The sequence below is a fragment of the Pygoscelis adeliae genome, unplaced genomic scaffold, assembly GCF_000699105.1.
Source record: "Pygoscelis adeliae isolate BGI_AS28 unplaced genomic scaffold, ASM69910v1 Scaffold114, whole genome shotgun sequence".
Lineage (NCBI taxonomy): Eukaryota > Metazoa > Chordata > Aves > Sphenisciformes > Spheniscidae > Pygoscelis > Pygoscelis adeliae.
This window is the reverse complement of record NW_008824587.1, coordinates 1252102-1271523: the sequence shown is the minus strand read 5'-3', so window position 1 is coordinate 1271523 and position 19422 is coordinate 1252102. Positions and strand designations below refer to the sequence as shown.

The 19422-nt window shown below is 40.2% G+C and overlaps 1 protein-coding gene across 1 annotated transcript in view; it reads left to right on the top strand.

The window, feature by feature from the left end:
* Window positions 1-509: 509 nt before the first annotated feature.
* Window positions 510-19422, top strand: part of SEC16A (SEC16 homolog A (S. cerevisiae)) — a 27625-nt gene continuing 8712 nt past the window's right edge. The window contains 20 exon segments of the mRNA XM_009322041.1: window positions 510-4322; window positions 4901-5046; window positions 8107-8192; window positions 9138-9273; window positions 10063-10261; window positions 11384-11561; window positions 12334-12476; window positions 13339-13400; window positions 13635-13773; window positions 14017-14259; window positions 14588-14685; window positions 15404-15485; window positions 15678-15795; window positions 16037-16148; window positions 16425-16530; window positions 17008-17148; window positions 17264-17377; window positions 18022-18226; window positions 18423-18671; window positions 19405-19422. The exon segment at window positions 19405-19422 is cut by the window's right edge and continues 11 nt beyond it. Of these exon segments, the coding sequence (XP_009320316.1) occupies window positions 522-4322; window positions 4901-5046; window positions 8107-8192; window positions 9138-9273; window positions 10063-10261; window positions 11384-11561; window positions 12334-12476; window positions 13339-13400; window positions 13635-13773; window positions 14017-14259; window positions 14588-14685; window positions 15404-15485; window positions 15678-15795; window positions 16037-16148; window positions 16425-16530; window positions 17008-17148; window positions 17264-17377; window positions 18022-18226; window positions 18423-18671; window positions 19405-19422 (6376 nt within the window). The 5' untranslated portion in view covers window positions 510-521.

Sequence of the window (19422 nt, the reverse complement as noted above, 5' to 3'; positions counted from 1 at the left end):
CAACTCTTTATAATTAAATTGAGCTTGCCATAGAGCTTGCAGGTTCTATTGTAGGCTGACTGCTGCCATGTCTTGTCTATGATGCATACTTCTGCTTAAAACAAATTTGGGGAAATGTAACAGTATAATACTATTGGTGCTTTAACAGTCAGAGATTTTAACATTTGTACAGGACTGAACTGTGTTTAGTTACTCTTACTTGGAGCTATTTGTTAATACGACTGTTAAATGATGTGCATTGTTACCACACAGCATGAAACTTCATTAATACTGGACATGGATTTAGAAATACAACGTTATGTGTAAATTTCTTATGCATTCTGGAGAAAAGAGATATTTTCCACTTAAAGTTCTTTGAGTAATTTTGTTTCTAAAATAAAAATTGCTTAAGTGCTGCACCTGTTGTGAGAAAGGAAACTGACTTGTCATCTGTTTTGCCTTAACAGGGTGGAAGAAGGAATCTGTCTACAGCATCCACTACTAGTTTGTCATCTAGCATCTGACCCTGCTAGAAGGCCATCATGCAGCAGCCTCCACAGACTGTTCCAGCAGGGGCAGCAGCTCCACCTCCTACAGGCATTGCTCGGAACATGTACTGGAGAAACAGCTCACTCAGTAAACGAGCAAATGCAGCGGCTGCCCCAGCGCAGCCTGTGACAGACCCTTTTGCGTTTGGCAGACAAACTCCACAGGGTTCCCCTTTAGATAATCCATCCAAGGGCAACGCATTGGCTATGCAAAGTTCTGCCCCTGTGGTGTTTCCACAGTCAGCCGTCATGCATACTTCACCGTCACGTGCAGGGGACAATCCTCATGGACTGCATACGTCTTTATCAGCTCCTGTATCTCAACCAGGAATAAATACCAGTACGTTTTCTAATGTTCCGATTCCTTCACCGTCCCCAGGATATGTTATAAATAGTACTACAGAAGTGCATCCAAATGCAGATCTTGGACTCCATGGGCCTGCGGTACCATTGCATTATAATACAGGAGCAGCAGTTGAAAATTCTTTCAGTGTGCATCCTGGAATGGTGTCTGCGTCAAACAAACCTGGAGGTAGACAAGATGTTAGTAGAGATCCAAACGATGTTCCTTCAGGACCCAATGCAACAGCACTCTTCCCTCCACCTCCTCAGCAGCCTATGCCTCAGTGGAGGCCTGTCCAAGGTAACCTGCAGTCTCCAGTTCGAAATTTTGTGCCCTATCCTGAGCCGTCTTCTCAGATTGATGTTCATAACATTTCTCAGTCTTCTGTTAGCACTTCTCATCCTCCTCCACAGACAAATTTACAGCAGGGTCCTGTACACCAAGGTATTCCACAAAATATCATGCAAGCGCCTTTATCTGTTGGTTGTGAAAAGAATGGGAAAAATGGCTCTGCGAATAGCAGTCATCACATGAACAGCATCCAGCCTGGAAATGTGTTTAGGCAGAACACAGAAATGACTAACGCTTGGTTAAGTCAACCATACCAGGAACCGTTTTACCCACAGCCACCATTGCAGGACTTCAGTTTTGTCATTCCCACAGCTCAGGAAAATAACCCCAAAAACCAGTCTCCAGATATGTCCGAAACATCAAATAGACCTATTCCCACAGATCAAGATTCAGGAACTCTCTCCATGTTTTTCAAAGGGGATGAGGCAGAAAATGAAGAAATACTTTCATCTGAAAAAAATTACATAGTTGAGAAAACGGAGTTTGATGCCTGTCAGCCAAATTCGACATCCTTGTATCACCAGCCAATGCATCCTCAGCTGGTTGCAACTAATGTTCTCTCTCAGGCGCAGATTGGTACGGGTTCAGCCAATGAGATGGCACAAAAAGGAATGGATGTCCAGTACTTTCCTAAAATTGTAAGTCAGCAGGAGACACAAGCCGCTAAGCACTCTCTGTTTGTTAGTGATGACAAGGCACGTATAGGTGATGCGTCTGGGAATGGTGGGTCACAGTATGAAAATGTTGAGAACCTGGAGTGCATTCAGAATCAAGAAGTGCTGCCAAGTGAACCACAGAACATCAATGCTTCATCCCCTGCTGCTGATCTGTACAGATATGGATCCTTTCCAGGTCAGATGCTTCCAAAGAATGCTGTTGTGAGCCATGCTGAAGGAGGACCAAATTTGGAGGCACCCGATTCATTACCTCATCCTGTCCGACCAGATAGCGTATCTTCAAACTATAGCAACATTAGCCATAGGAGCGCTTCTAGCTCAGCAAGACCTCAAGAGCAAGTCGGTACGTTTATTCAACAAGAAAGTGGGAAGCCTGATGAAGAATCTTCTGCTAGCTTCTTTAAACAGATTGACTCCTCTCCTTTGGGAGGCGATTCAAGTGAGCTAAACCTGGGCAAGAACTACCATGGTAATCTATCCCAGCCTCCAACTCCAAGTCCTCCTAAGCCTACAGGAGTGTTTCAGACAAGTGCAAATAGTTCTTTTGAACCTGTGAGGTCCCACGGAGTTGGTATAAAACCTGCAGAGATTGACCAAGCAAAGATGGTGGTTGAATTAAGAGAGAACCACTCAAGCCAAAAGAATATCAAGAAGAATACAGCTGCGCCGGCTGCGTCCCCAGGCAACCTTGAACAGCCACCAGATAATCTGGAAACTATTTTCATGCCTCAGGTACACCCACTGCCTCTTGCAGTCACTGGTGAAGCTGGAAATATGTTGCACTCTGGACCTGTTATGGAAAACATACAATCAGTATCTGAAAGAAGGTCCTCGACAAGAGCTCAGGGAGCAGTTAAGAAGTGTGATAGCCCAGCAACTACTTTGTGGGCTCATAATGAGTTACCTAATTTTGGGGGAAATGTTCTTCTAGCTCCTGCTGCTCCTGCAGTGTACGTACCTGCCAAACAAACTGTAGAAGTCATTCAACCACCAGAAGAAGGCCTGTCTAATCAGCAGCCAGGTAAACCAGGGACTATTGCTGTGCAGCTTTCCCAAGATGGAAATATATCTTCTGAAAATCTTGAGAATCCTCCCAAAATGGGAGAAGAGGAGGCACTTCAGTCTCAGGCAAGTTCTGGTTATGCAAGTTTGTTGTCTTCTCCACCTACAGAGTCTTTGCAAAATCAGCCCGTCCTGATTGCTCAGCCTAATCAAAGCTATAACTTGGCTCAGCCAATTAATTTTTCTATTTCTCTATCTAATCAGCTAAGCAGCAATGAAAACAATCAGCCAATGAAGGACTCTGGGGTTGGGGACAAGCCTGCAATGGGTCCCCAAACTTCACATGCTGGTGGGATCATTTCTGGGGAAAACATGCCATTACCTGTGATGCAAGTTGGATCTCTATTAGTTAACGCACTTCCAAATGCTAATCTGTTAAAACATAATTTATTACAAAGCCCTGTTAATTCCTCTGATACTGCTTCTAATCAGCCTGCAAACTTGCTTATGAAAACTCCGGTTAATTTGGCTCCAGAAGGGCAAAAGAATGTTAATATGGAAGGCTTTGTTCCTGAATTTGCTAGCAAGCCGGGGTCTAACTCATCTGTTTCTTCTGGGACGAATCTTCCCAGTGGAAGTGCAAGTGCACTAGTCGCCCCTGTTAATTCTGTAGTACAGGCTAATAATTCTGCAAATCATTCAAATAGCAAAGAAGAAGCTGCTGGAGTGCTCGACTTTACAGTATCACGGACGTTGGAGAAAAGCAGTGCAAGTAATTCTGTACAGGTGCATAATCAGTCACTTTCTGGTGGTCCAGTATATCCTCAACAGTCAGCTGGTTGTGCTGGTCAGGTGGGTCCTGAGATGCATGACAAACAACATTTCTATCAACAGGTGACAAAAGATGTACAGCATCAGGCTGTATCAGACAGAGCCGTACAGGGAGCATTGCCATCTCAACCACAAATGCAAGCAGCTCAAATGCAGCAACCAACATCTGGACAGTCCTCAGTTCCTTCAAACTACCAGATTGCCGCAGGGACTAAAGCCATGCAGGCATCACAGCAGCGTGAGAACCAGGTGCTGAGTAACCATCCTCAACCTGTGGGTCCCCAAGAGGCAAGTTCAGCACAGCTGACAACAAGGTACGATCAGACAAGTCCTGATAAGCAACCAGCGTCTGGACAGCCATCGGGTGCTCCAACTTCCACAGCCCCTTCTACCACCACCACTCAGTCAGTCATGCCAAATGTGCAACAAGACCTGCAGCGTCCATCCCTGCCTCAGACTCCTCAGGATGCCTTTGGTCCACCCCAGAACCCTTACTACTACTACAGACACCCTTATGATGCTTACCAGCCTCCATATCCATCACCTTATCCTCCTGCAGACCCCAGAACAGCAGCTCATCTTTATTACATGGTAAATTTTTATTTTTCCCTTCCTCCCCCCTCAGTATGTATTAGTAATTTTCATCTTTGAATTATGAGTTTAAACAGTTGTGTCATGATCAACATTCAGTATAGCGTTCATGTTAAGTATTTAATTGTACGGAAAATCCAGACAGCAGTAACAAAACTTACATTACAAAGATTATAAAAACTTAGAGGTTGCTAATACCAATTCCAGTTGGCACAGATGTCAGCTGATAGCAATTTCTTTGATTCTTTAGAAAAAGTTGGCAGTTATAACTGTCTTAGCTGCCCAGGTGTTCAAATTTGGTTCCCATCTGCTGCCTGAATTATTGACAGTTTAGCAGAGTGGCCAGCATAGTGGCTGAACTGCCTTTAGTCCAGACTTAATGTTTTTTTCTTAAGTTTAGGATATTAATAGACTTGAATATAACTTGCCACAACAGGTATCGAAAGCTATACTGTAGTCTATTGATCTGCATCTCTTCAGCTATCACAGTTGTGGTGTGTATGGTGATTTGTTTGTTTTTAAAGGTTTATTCTTGGAGGTGGGAAGCCTCTTACCTTACCTGTCAATCTCTTTTCTAGGAGGATAGCTACGGACAGTATGACCCACGGTACAGACACTATGATAGCACCAGCACTGCTTATATGGAGCCTGGGAGCTATCGGTATTCTGAGCCTGAACGTCCTAGTTCCAGAGCGAGTCACTGCTCTGACAGGCCGCCTTCTAGGTATGCAATTCCTAAACTGGGTAAAGATCTGGTGTACCCTGAAGCAGTGCGTGTAATGATGCCTGTTGAAGTTCTATAGCATAAGCCGCAGTGAGGAAGTTGAAAAACTCATTGTGTGCTGCCATAGGAAGGGACGGTATCAAATGCCGCGTCTGAAAAGGATACGATTCCGCAGCCTTTTCTGTTGCTAAAGCCTTATTTCGCCTTTTATTTGGTTCTCTGGGTGGTGGTTGGCTGTTGGCATTTCTGCCAGGCAGGAAGTCACTGCAATGGACTTAGTGCTGAGGGGTTTAGCTCTTTTTCATGTGTGCTGTGAAAGAGCAGTGTAGGCCATGGGTTTGTTAATCAATACTAGTTTAGTTTCTGGCTAGCACTTAAGCAGTGGCCCCTAGTTTTGTTAATAAATGGCACTTTTGCACCTTGGTCTGGGATTTGCCTTGCAAGCATAGCACTACGCGTGGCCTACTGACATACGGTGTTTCAGATGCGCAGAAGAGAGAGATGGTGAATCAAGTGAAAACATCCTGGTGCTGTGTCAGGTTAATTAGTCTGATGACTACTTTGGCTGTGTGGATAAGCTTTCTCACAAAACTCCCAAACTGTGGTCCATGTAGCAAAGGTGCTATGTGGGCATGTTTCACCCACTGACTTCACTACAGGTTTTGATGCAGGTGGCACATGAATTAGGAAAGCTTAAAAGCCTCGGTCTGTCTGATTATATGAAATAAAAAATTTGAGAGGGAAACAATGTGTTCAGATGCTACTTGCAAATATTAAATAAAAAACAGAAATGAACTCTCTTAGTATTTCTCAAGCAAGAAGCAGAAAATTACCTTCCAGGGATTACTGCTTTCTGGTGATTATTGCGTAAGTGATTTGTATGAACTTCAAATTAATGACAGAATGTTACTGTTGCATTATCTGGTGGGTGGGTTTGCAGGTTTCCAAGAGAGAACCCCAGTTATCTGTCTGGAAATGATGAAACCCTTTGTAGTATTTGTCTGTTGTTGTTGGTAGTTCACTCATGGAGCAGTCTTCAAATTAAAACCATAACATTTTGCTTACCACCGCCAGAAGATTATAGGAGGTGTATATTGACCTTGAGGAGTACAAAACAATGGCTGTAGCTGCACGTGATAACTTTTGTCATCATCTTCAATGAATCTAAGTGCACTGTGAGATCTTGCAATGAGATGATAACCTCTAGTAGCACTTCCTGGTGTGTACTCTTCTTACGTACTACTTTTGTAAGAGATTGAAATTCCTACAGGTGGCATTGGGCAGATCAAAGCCTGTTACAAGTAGCTCTGTCAGTGTTGATGTGTGATGTGACAGTGCAGTCAGATGTGGACTGTGGTATGGTACTGCAGGGCAGCAGAGCCTAAGAGTGGCAAAGTCAGTGTGATAGCATGTCTGAAACTTGCCCTTAATGTACCAGTATTGATGATGCAGCTTTGTAAACTCTGGGGAGGGGAATAACATCTTTCTGAAGGAGACGGAGAAGATTGGTTGGGTGGATAAACCTGATCTGATAAGATCAAATCTCCTCCTCTGCAGAGGTAGGTGCTGTGTTAGCAAACTTCCCACACGTTCCAGGGAGGAGCATCGCTTGACTTGCTTGGCCACTTTGGAGTTTGCACTATCAGTTGTAGAGGAACATGAAAGTTCCCATCATTCCACCTTAGCATTAAATATCTTTACCTCCTGTGCGTGTATGTATACATGTGTGTTTGTAAGTGTATACACACGTGTATATACACAGTGTAGATAAACATACATGTATATACATATATGTATATGTACATATATGTAGACACACTACATTTTTCATCTAAAATTAATCTAGTAGCTCTTTTCAGAAATTGTGGGATGGTGTCCTAAAAATGGCATATAATAAAGGCTCATGATTTTTTCAAGTAATGGCCGCATCTTTCTTTTTCCATCAAAAGTATTCTAATTATCTTTTGTATATGCACTGACACTTACTTTGATGTGTTGGCTTTAGTCAGGTTCTTGTGCTTGTTCTGTTCATTTGGACAATGAGCATTCTAACACGGGCTCTGTAAATGAGTATTTTCTCCTATTCAGTCCTCTTGATTTGCTCAAATGAAAAACAAGCCTTTCCTACACAGTACTGTCCATTCAAGCCTATAGAGAAGGGTAATAACCTAGAAGATGCCTGGAATCAGTTGCGTAGTGATGTGCTGTGTTACAATTGCGTCTCAATGCTATCTCATTTATTCACTGAAGTATTAAGCGTAAGGATGTGCTAACTCTCAAAACATTGCCGCATCTACTGAAAAGCTGAGATTGAGAAAGAGGCTGAGTGCAGAATGAAAGTAAAGCACTGGGATTACAGTAGTGCTAGCCCTACAACGTAAGTATTTTGTGGGCTTGCCAGCCACAGATTGGCATCAGCTCCGAGTCAAACAAGGTGATACAATAGTGGCTTCTTTGGCCAGGTTCCCAAAGAAAGGTGTAGTGCGTTTTGGTTTTGTTTCTTTTTTGACTGTATTTAATGCTGGTGACAGATGCCACAGTGGCAGCCCCAGAGGCTGAAACCCATGTTCAGAATTATCTACTGGAGTGCTAGTTCATGTCCTGACCCATTTTCATGACCTCTTCTCCAGACTGTAGTCCTCTTTTCATCACTGTAAGACGTATAACAAAACACTGTTAAAGTTGAGGGGGCAATTATTTCATTACTTGCTAAGTTACTGACTTCTCTGTTGAGACAGTTCAAAGGATGCTAATTACAGCAGTAGTTTTTTGTGATTAATTGTCTATAAGTAATTAAACTTATCACCAAAGCAGTTTACAAAAATCACTAAATTATTGTATAGTAAGGGCTGCCAGCTTTTTATGGCACACAACAATTTAGTGATATATTGGTCTGTAAAGTCTTAATTTTATGATTCCTTGATTTCCTGTAAATGCGTTATTTTAAATATCAAACTCTACCTCATCAGTTGTGGCATATAGTTCTTCATATCTCCTGCTGACTTTAGAAGAGATTGAAGGAGGAATAATAACTTTTTATACCTGTGCGCTTTCTTTCAGGCAAGGGTATACTGAAGATTATTACACAAAAAGTGGATGGAGTGATTATTATCCAGGCTATTACCCAAGCTCATATGATTATGGAGGTAAGGTGTCAAAATGAACTCTGAATTTTTCTATAGAAAATTGCAGGTTTAAACAAAAATTTATGGGGAAGAGGAACTTTCAGATCAGAGAATTATTATGTTTTTCCAATTTAATAGAACCAATATCCTTTCTACAACCAGCAAGAATAAAGTTATACTTGCTGAAAACTGATCTTTGGGCCTACTTCAGTTCTTAATACCATGCCATCCTTCCTATACGTTTTTTATTCAGTAGAAGTAGTAAACAGGAAATAATTTTTTTCCTCGCTACCAGCCTTCAGTTTGTCTTTCCATTGTGAAAGCACACCATTGTAAGTCTACAGAATCCTTTTCTTCAATGTGTTGCAAGCCTGTCATTCACTGGGGTGTATCCTTGGTGTTTAACCTGCAGCCAGGCTTCTAAAGTAAATTTTAGGTGGATGTAAACAGAAATTGACTCATGACTAGAATTTGGTTTTGTCCATAATTATCTGAATGCTCACAGAGACATACTGGGGTTGGTAATCTGAAGATAATGGCTTGTATAGTGCCTGGGAGGATTTGAAGCAACATCTGTCCACATCCTGAGACATTTAGCATGATGCTCTGAAGGCTGATCACAAAGATTCTGTTAATATTTGTTGAGTTGTTATCATGTTATGACCGAGTTTTAAAGTTGTTAGAAAAGATCTATCTGTCTGATGGTCAGAGTCCCTTCAAGAGTATCTAGCTAACTATAATCATGTTTCTCTGGAAGGTGTGAAATTGATTTTTTTAGTTGTGTTTTTGTTTGGGGTTTTTCTTAATTAAAAATGAGTGGACATATTTATGTAGTTTTAAGTACATTATTTTGGTTTTGCTATATGCTTCAGGACCAAATCAGCATGTAATTAAAGAGAAAGGAGTAGAAAAAGGTTATTGTCAACAGCTTCCAATATCTAAACCGTTTCTTTTTATTTTCCAAAGATCCGAGTCGCTGGGAACGTTACCCATCAGCATATGACCCCAGATACAGAGATCCTAGAGGTTATGATCAGAGGTATTGGTATGATGCTGAACACAACCCTTACCAGAAGAGAGAAGCATATCCATACGGCAGCAGGTTTGTCCATTCGATCCATGTTCTCTCAAAGCTCTTGCCAGATCTAGGGCAGCACAGGGCCTAGGTGCTGGTGACGGTCAGAGAACTAGTGTGTGTCTGAGTGAAGGCGGAGAATCTGGCATTGGTTTCTTCAGCCCTGAGTCCCCCATAGTCAAATGTGTCACCAGAAAATTAAGTTATGGCAGTAAGTGTTAAGGCAAAGGCTGAGGCTTTGCTTGTGCACTAACAGAAATACTACTTTATTTGCTGAAGACCTGCCCCAAAGCCTTCAAAATTTATGAACTGTTGTGATAGTTGTATCAGGCGTCAGAATTTCAGGGTATTGTGCAGCTTTGGAAGTAAAATCCTCTCAGTATTCTCTAGGAATGCAGATACATCCTGTAACAGACTATTAAAATGCAGTAGTACACGTATTTCACAGATATATATTGCTAGTCCTTTCTGTAGCTTTAACATAGGCCACTGACAAAAAAGATGAACTGTCACGTCTCTCAAGAAAAGGATTTAAGGCAGTAGGACTTGTTCTTAGATAGGGTGAACATTCTGTGGGTTCTCCTAGAACAGACTCCTGAGTATGATGTTGGTCTTGATCTTGAATATTCTGGATGAACTTCTTGAAGAAATGTCAATTTGTTTACTGTAATAAAAACCTCAATCTAGGAGATAATCTAAAAGCCCTTCTGAAGTTAGGTACAGTTTTCTTTTTGACAGGTATGCAGTGAAGTCACTTCCCTCAGGAACATGGGTGGCTATGTTCATTTTTGCTTTGTATGTTTCTTTGTTCTTCAGACATGACCGATACGAAGATAACTGGAGATATGATCCTCGTTTTACTGGAAGTTTTGATGATGACTCTGAACCCCATAGAGATCCTTACGGTGATGAATTCGATAGACGCAGTGTCCACAGTGAGCATTCTGGTCATAGTCTCCGTAGCTCCCGCAGTGTTCACAGTCACCAGAGTAGTTTCAGCTCTCGCTCTCAACAAGTGAGTTTCAAATGGTCACATCAAGTATTCTTTCAGCTGAGTTGGGTCTTTCTCTGTGTTGGGGGGTGGGTGAAGCATTTAGAAATATGGAAGTATTTCTGGATTTAGCTTGGGGAATATGTGTTTTGAAAACTTTTTATTCTGTAAGTTAAGGCTGTTTTGTAATACAGTTTTGAACTTAATATTTATCACAGTTGTCAACAGAACTTTAACCAAAATCAGCACTCAGCTGTGCAAGTTGCCACACACACAGAAATGGAAAATTTCCTCTACTGAATCCATTTGCTGTTTGTGAGAACTTTGCCCTTACTGTGCTTGGCTGTAGTTGATGATGTGTCTGGCTTTCACGTCGTTTTTCTCATCACAAGCATGAATGCTATTACTGAACTTGGGATCTGTTAAAAGACTAACTCCGTATTTGTATGATGCTATTTTGACTCTGAAAGCAAAAACCAAATCTAACTGATTACTCATCTACTTATGCCATAAGTACAAATACCTGAAAAACACAGAGAATATTTGGGTAATTTTTGAGGTACGGTCTTTGCTAGTGGAATGTGTTAGCTGTAGTCTCATGTGTTGGTTCATCATGTTTCTTGGAAGTTTAGGTGGTTTTTCCAGTCTGAACTCCAATTTATTTCGTAATATTGGGAGTAGTATTGAAGATCATTTAGGCATTAATCTTTAGGCACCTGAAGTCATTTAGGCATTCATCAGGTTTAATCAGTTCATTTTCTGTCAGTGTTACAGCAGAGGTGAAGATTGATGCTGATACAGCAACACTTGAACCTGTAACTCATTCTATAATGTTCTTCACACAAGCACATAGACATTCTGCCGTGAGAGAACTGAACATACTTGGATGTGAACAGATCAAATGGTAGTAAAAACACTGAGGGAGAACACTAAGAAATACTGATTATCTTCTGTAGCCTATTGCTGCAGGGGTCTTGCAGGGTAGCTTTCTCAAATGCAGCGATGTAGCAAGCCTGGTTTTACGAACAGCGTAAAGAATCGAAGCCAGGGTGGGGAATGCTTACCGTCTTGAGTCATGCTTGCAGTATTGCTTGCTTTGTGTAACTTCACGCTCTCTGCTAACAATTACTAATATGATCTATTTAGAGCCAGCTGTATAGAAGTAATCATGATCTAACGGCTAATACGTATGAAACTACTGCGCAGGCAGTGTCGCTCCACACAGATTATCCATATGGCGGATATGCTGCTAACTTTGATGGACAACAGCCTTTTACAGATTATGGCTACCCGACTGAAACTGGATGGTCAGCTGTAGAACAAGGTATTGGCACCATTGGGGAAGGAGGAGGGAAGGCACTGTGCTTGTGAGGTTGTCCACCAGTAGTAGTTTGCCCTTCTGTTAGTATTTGTAGTGTATGAGATACCTTTCATGTACTCATTGAGCCTGTTAACAGGAAAAAAAATGCTGGTTTACAGTGTATGTACACATGAACAAAGTTTTGTTTCCTTTTCAGTGTAAGGATAACTTGCTTGCTGAAACCTGGGTATGTCACAGAACAGTAGTAGCTAGACAGTGTTTGCTATTAAATACTGCATACTTCCATTTGTGAATGTCTTTTTAGATAGATTTTTAACTACACTGTTTGTGCTTCATGGGGAATGATTAAAGTTTAACTTAAACTTCAGATTTTTCCATAATTTTTTTCTTACCCTTTTGGTGTGCAACAAAACACTGTTTCTCTGGAAAAGCTTTTCCAGAGTATGTTCCAGTATATCGTTAGCTCTTTGAAGATGCGTCATGTATTTGTACAGAGATCACAGAAATGTGTCTGATACAAACAATCAAAGCCCCTGCATTGAAAAAATAAGTGGATTTTAAAGTTCTATAGTTTTGTTCTTGTTGTTGCAAATCTTAAGATCTTTGGGACTATAATGGAACTGATTAATTGTTGCTTATAAAGTTTAGCCAAATTGAATGGCAGGGTTTTTTCACTACTACTGCAGGATTACTGAATTGGATAAATACATCAGCAAGTTTACTTAGTTGCAAGACAGGTTACTTGTTCTTATTTTGTCTTTTCTTCCCATTTCAGCACCTTTAAGGCCCTCAACACCTGAGAAATTTTCAGTGCCTCATATCTGTGCTAGGTTTGGTCCTGGGGGCTTCTTAATAAAAGTGCTGCCAAACCTGCCTTCAGAAGGACAGCCAGCTCTGGTTGAAATACACAGTATGGAGGTAAAGTTTCAAAGAAAAAAGGGAGGTGGTGGAATATAGGTCTTTCTTTCGGAAGGGGCGTAGGGAACTTGGATCTATAGATTCCTGACTTTTTTTTTTAAACGTCAGTGCATGTATCTTTTATATTTATCTGTTTGGGCTGTAATCTTAAGTAAAACATAACTTTAAAAATTCTTTTCCTCTGAGAGATGATGTAGTCATGATCAGATCATCCAGCTCCTTATAATTTTGTTCAGGTAAAATCCTTGCATCCTAGAAGGGCTGGAGTTGTGTTGCTTTGTTTCTAATATGTTGTCGTTCATAGAGACAGCATTGTCCTTGTACATCCTCTGCAGGCCTAAGGACTGCTTGTCATCTAGATGAACTGGGGATTAAGTATCATGGGTATATTTTCATTCTTCTTGTGCCGCTACAAAGAAATGCAATAACCAAGTCATGTAAAATATATGGAAGGATGGGCTTAACGTGATGAGGGTAGAATTCATTGGTAAAATCTCACTAGAAGGGAGTAAAATTGTACACAAGTACTAGAGCAGCATCAGGAAAATTATTGGACTTGGCAGTGTTAGGTTTACGGTTGGACTCGATCTTCAAGCTCTCTTCCAACTTAAATGATTCTATGATTCTATTATATGATTAAGGAGATATGAGGAAATTTTTATATTTTGCTACCGAATGACTTCCATGTAAAGTAGATTTCATCATTTACTATCCTTGTGCAGGTGCAAGTCACCATATGTATTTTGTTTAAGAGCAATAGGCTTGATTACACTATGGGTTATGTTCAGGTCTGGGGTTTTTATTGTTAAAAAGCAAAATTCATAGTTATAAGAATTTCTTATGGTTTATATTTGTGTTTTAGACTATGTTACAACGTTCTCCAGAGCAAGAAGAGATGAGAGCATTTCCTGGTCCTCTTGCTAAGTATGTTCTTACAGATTTCAGAAATAACTTTCTTGCATTCAGAATTAATTTCTTTATCGAACTTTCAATTGTCTGCAAATTACAGGTTTTAAACTGACTTAAAATATTTGTGGCTTTTCACCTGCTTAAATAATACATGAGCTTTAAATTTGTTCCTCATATTAATCACAATGATCTGAATGTTTACATTTGTCTCATTAAAAACTTTTTTCTTTTTCTTTTCTTTTTTTTCAGGGATGACACCCATAAAGTGGATGTTATTAATTTTGCACAAAATAAAGCTACACAGTGCTTTAAGAATGAAAATTTAATTGACAAAGAATCTGCAAGTCTGCTTTGGGACTTTATTGTACTGTTGTGCAGGCAGAATGGGGTATGTCTCACTGTTTGAATTTTTATCTATCCTACAATATTTTATACACAAAATGGTATTTATGTAAAAGACAGTAATATGCACATAGTGACATCTTGGAATAGTTCACAGATTGATGGAACAGGTAAGTTTACCTGTCATTTGTTCTCAGGTGCTCAGAGATGCTGATATTCACAGATTTTTGTTGATGTGACAAAGTGAAGTAATGGATTCTTTATTTTTGTTTTTTCTCTACATGTATAGACTGTTGTGGGAACAGACCTGGCTGAACTTTTGCTCCGAGATCATAAAACAGTGTGGCTTCCTGGGAAGTCCCCTAATGAGGCAAATTTGATTGATTTCACTAATGAGGCTTTGGAACAAGTGGAAGAAGAATCTGGTGAAGCCCAGCTCTCATTTCTCACTGATAATCTTATAACCACAATTGACAGTCTTGAGAAGGAGACAGAGAGATTCAGAGAGCTGCTGCTTTATGGCCGCAAGAAGGTGAATGCTTATACTGTTCCAAATACTGCATGTGTCTTATTTTGTTTAAGATTTGTGAAAAATAAGTAAAGCTCTAGGTAGGCATCAGTTAAAATCATTTTTGCAACTTGCAGTGCGTATAATATTTCATGGTGCTGCACTATACTGATAGGGAAAAAAGTTATGCCCTATAGTTTATAATATAAAACAAAATTATATTCATGTGTTAGCCTTTGATCTAAACAAACATTTTTTTCATTCAGTCACAAAGTACTACTGTAAAACAATCATTGTTTATCTGAGTAGTATGTTAAGCTATTCCCAGGAAACTAATTTCTGTGTTAATTAGGATGCTTTGGAGTCTGCCATGAAGCATGGTTTATGGGGTCATGCTCTGCTACTGGCCAGCAAAATGGACAGCAGAACACATGCAAGAGTTATGACCAGGTACTGTCTTGCTTGTTGATTAGTACAATATAACTACCTATTCTGCTGATGAGGTAGAGACTTGGTGCTCGGAAATCTTAATGTCAAAATCATGAGTTATCCTTAGTAGCTCATGCAAGAATTATGCTTTAATTTTACCTGTATTTTCAGTTGTCATATGTTACTTGTTGTTCTGGGGCCTTCTGGCCGTAAACTTAAACCTGAGAAGTTATTCTATGCCACTTGTTTCGTTTAAGGGCTATTTGAACAGTGTCATCTGTGGGCTTGCTTGACAGGTGCTGTTAGTCAAGCTTTGAAAAAACTGTGCAAAAACCCAACTGTCAACTTTGTTAAAGCCAAGTAACTCTGTCGTACCCTTCATTCTCCTTGCCTGAGACAAGCAGATGTGTTCGTGCATGCTTTGTCTGTAGACAGAAAAACTTTCTCTCAGCTTCCTGAGCTTGTGAAATCATGTACTAAGTCCAGTCAGCTGGCATGGGGAGAATCCTGAGGTTTTTCCTAGCTTGGACTGTCCTGTGTCATAGTGGCAGTTCCAGTTAACTAGTAATGTTTTGCTTTTGAACATGATCCACTGGGCAATTGCTTATTCAGTGTAGTATTTTCAGACAGCACTTCCTTCTCTTAAAGTAAGCTAGCTTAACTGCCACTGCATGTTCAAGTACACTTCAACTGCTTACCCCATGTTTGTGTTTTGTTTTTCTGTATAATGTCTCTGTAGATTTGCCAACAGTCTCCCAATTAATGACCCTCTGCAGACTGTTTACCAGCTCATGTCTGGAAGGATGCCAGCTGCATCCACGGTAAGATTCAAGTGTGAGCTGCAGTTGAGACTAAAGAGGTACTGCAGTGAGTAGCGTAGTTCACAACAGTAATCTTTTCATGTGCTTTTCCTAGAATTGTCAGATAAGTTGTTTTAGTCCTTTTTAGGTTGAAACACTTACCCAAGCAGAGCTCCAGTCACTGATTTGACTAAGTAATTCTTCTAATTTTAGTGCTGTGGAGATGAGAAATGGGGAGACTGGAGGCCTCATCTAGCAATGGTGTTATCCAACTTGACCAATAATGTGGACTTGGAATCCAGGACCATTGCTACCATGGGAGACACTCTTGGTAACTCTTGGGGAATGAACAGGGTGATGACTGAAGGAAAAGCTTTCTGAAAGCTTTAATTACTCAGCTTATTTTTTGCAAACAAGCAATTGCTGTGTAAAATGTAAAGTGGAACAGTTTTATATAGGTGTGTGTCTATTGTGAAGGTATCTGAATGCAAAGCCAAAACAATACGGGACATGGAATTACAGTGTGCCACCGGGAGGGAATATCCTGAGTTCTGTCGCTTATTTCTCTACAGCTTCTAAAGGCCTGCTGGATGCTGCTCATTTTTGTTACCTTATGGCCCAAGTTGGTTTTGGAGTTTACACGAGGAAGACAACAAAGCTTGTCCTGATTGGATCAAATCATAGGTTTGGCTGGCTTTTTTTTTTTTTAAACAATACTTTTTAGATGCAAAAATGAAAGCTTAATGGCTTGAGAGACTGAGTTGCACTGCTCCCCTTATCACTAGCCACAGCTGGTTTTGAGATAACTATTTGATGCCTTGTCCTTGTTTGGGGACTAGAAGTTATTGATATTGTGTGTCTAATAGAGCTATGTTTCTGACTTTATCTCTGATTGTCTTTATTGTCAGCATGTATAATCTTAATGTTAAATAATATTTTTCCTCTCCCATTCCCGGATAGCTTGCCATTTTTTAAATTTGCCACCAATGAAGCCATTCAAAGAACGGAAGCCTATGAATACGCACAGTCACTAGGAACTCAGCCTGGCTGCTTGCCCAATTTCCAGGTGAAGAACTGTTTCTTTCTTTTTTTTATCTTGGCAGGTTTTATGTGAGGTTTTAATCTCTCATGTGCTGTATTCAGCACAGCAAATATTTTATCTGTTGTAACATGAAATATTCGTGGATAACGTAGTGCAAGATAGCTTTTTTCCTGTTGTCACTTAAATCTCCTTTTCACATTTTTCATCTGTGTGTTCTGAACTGCTGAATTTTAAATTTTGTTGTTGTCGTAACTATATTCCGAAAGAAAAATCCAGCAGAATATTTTGGCACTAGCTGTAAATCAATAGATAACTTCCATTGGATACATTGGGTGGAAGAGGAGAATTGATGCCTTTTCCTTCCTTTTTTTTTTTCCTGCCTAGTATAGATGTGATAATGGGATATCTGAGCTTTCAACTGAAATGACAGACTGCCTTTCTTTTGATACTTCTAAGAATGTTCTGATCACTTGGTTTATTTCACCTGCTTGCGTTCCATAGGTTTTCAAATTCATCTATGCTTGCCGACTAGCTGAAATGGGGCTTGCTGCTCAGGCTTTCCATTATTGTGAAGTGATTTCCAGAACTGTCCTTAAAGATCCACATTACTATTCACCTGTACTTATTGGCCAGCTAATCCAGGTAACGTAAGAAAGAATCAAGTATTTGTGGCTTTATATTGTAGGTGGTAAGCTGTGGCTAAAGTTGCCTTTTGTTGGCTGGTTAACTGAAACTTTACAATGATTCCTTTCTCTAGATGTCATCACAACTACGCCTGTTTGACCCACAGATAAAAGAAAAACCAGAACAGGAATCTTTTATTGAACCTTCATGGTTAGTAAGGCTTCGACATGTGGATGGACAGATCAAGGTACAGAATGTACTTTTCAACATGAAGTATTCTCTTGTAAGAATTAGTGTAAATCCAATTTTTAAAATGGATTTGTTTATACTGCTAATTACAGAAACATACGAAGTGACCTTATGATATATTCCTGTCATAAAGTACAAGTGTTATGATTTAAACCAAGTGGATTTATCACACTTTAGTGCCCTAAGATTCAATACAGAATAGTCAAAGGGTGGTGTACGTTACATGAGACAGGCTTTTCTTAGTACTGTAATGCAAGGAGAATTGCAAGGCTCATTAAGTTGCAACAACTCCTGCTGTAAGCAGAGGATCTGCTTGCCAGAAAAGTTGTGTGTGAATTAGTGTAGCTAGACTGTAATAGAGTGGAAATAATTACCAGTTATTTAAAGAGATCTGTTAGGAATTTGAACATTGAGCTAATTAACTAAGCTTCCATTTAAAAACAAACAATAAACAAACATACAAAAACTTTAAATAATTTGGTTGAACTTGGCCTGCAAATGGCTGACAGCTGATTTTTTTTGACTAAACACTAGAAAAACCTGTGTGCTGTTTTCACTTTTAAGATTTCCTTTGCTGTATGTTCCCTTGGTTGTGAACTTAACGTCTGGTACAGTTAATAAGATCTTGCTTTTTTTGTGCAGGAGGGTGCAATAGCTTATAACACAGACAGATCCACCCCACCACCATATGCATGTAGTACACCAAGCTCTGAATTAGACCATGCTAGTCAATGTGATGGAGCAGGAGTTGGCCGTGACATGGGTCCAGGTGCTGAAAATGCGTTGTTAGCATCCTTATTACCCAATATGGCTCAACAGATGCAAAGTGTGCAGCTGATGCCTTCAGGTTAGTGTTTCATACCCTTCTTTGTGACAGAGAGAAAATAAATGTTTCAGGCTTCTGGTATAAGAAACCACTTAAGAGGGTGGTAGAAACAGTGAGAATTCACTTCTGCATTGTATCATTTTATGTATAGGGTAAAAGGTTCACACACTGGAATTTCTGTTTAGTTATAACTCTTAAACTTTTTTTTGTGCTGCAGTACCTCAGGCTGTCCTTGATGGGTCAGCTGCTGTGATGCCTCCTGGTGACCAGGAAGCTGTGCGAAGTGTCCCTTTCTATTCAGTGGCTTCTCAGCCTATTGGTCCAGGACCTGGCTTTGCACCTCCAGGATTTTCAAATCCGTATGGAACTGAACCATCACCACTGTATTTAGGGTCAGCACTACCACCAGGAGGACCACCACAAGAAATTGAACCACGGTCAGAAGAGCAGACAAACCTGGAAACAGGTCTGGGATCTTAGTAAAGAGCTTTCCTTCCTTATAAGGGGAATGAAGTATTTTGGGGAATAATGCAAAATACCTCAATATTTAGAAAATAGTAAGTCACGTCTTGGGTAACGAAATTTAAAAATGCCATGTAATTGTACAGAAACATCTGTGTAAAGTTATAGTATTCATCCTGCTTATAGGGCTTAGTTTAAAAGAGAGGTCAGACTCAGCAGATTATGATTTAGACTCTAACAGGTAATTTTCTGTATCACGGAATCACTGAGTGCACTGGGATTGGCAGTTCTGTTTGCAAGGTCTGTGATGGGAGCCTCAGGGATTTCTGCCTCTGGATGTCAGCTTCTAGGACCCTGAAAAGTTTTAATTCTGTGATAGCAGAACCTGCCACGTGTGAAGGCAGGTGTACACAAGTTTGGCAGAGCTGTGTTAGAGGTGTGAAGAACCTTAAACTGCCCCATGGTGACGGTTGCATCCCTCAGCCTGCTCTGACCTGTGTTCAGAACAAACATAATACCCATGCAGGAGGAAAACAAAAAAATCACAGCAACTGCAGTTCACATTCTCTAAAAGACCAGGTTCTTTCTAGCACAAAATTCATTAACTAGTGAAAACTTTTGCCTTAAAAGTGTTGTTGTGGTGTTTGGGGGCTTTTTGGATTTTCGTTTTTTGGTGGGGTTTTTTTTGGTGGTTGTTGTGTTCCCCCCTGCTAACATAGTCTAATTTGTTTTTTAAGGAATGCAGAGAATTGCCC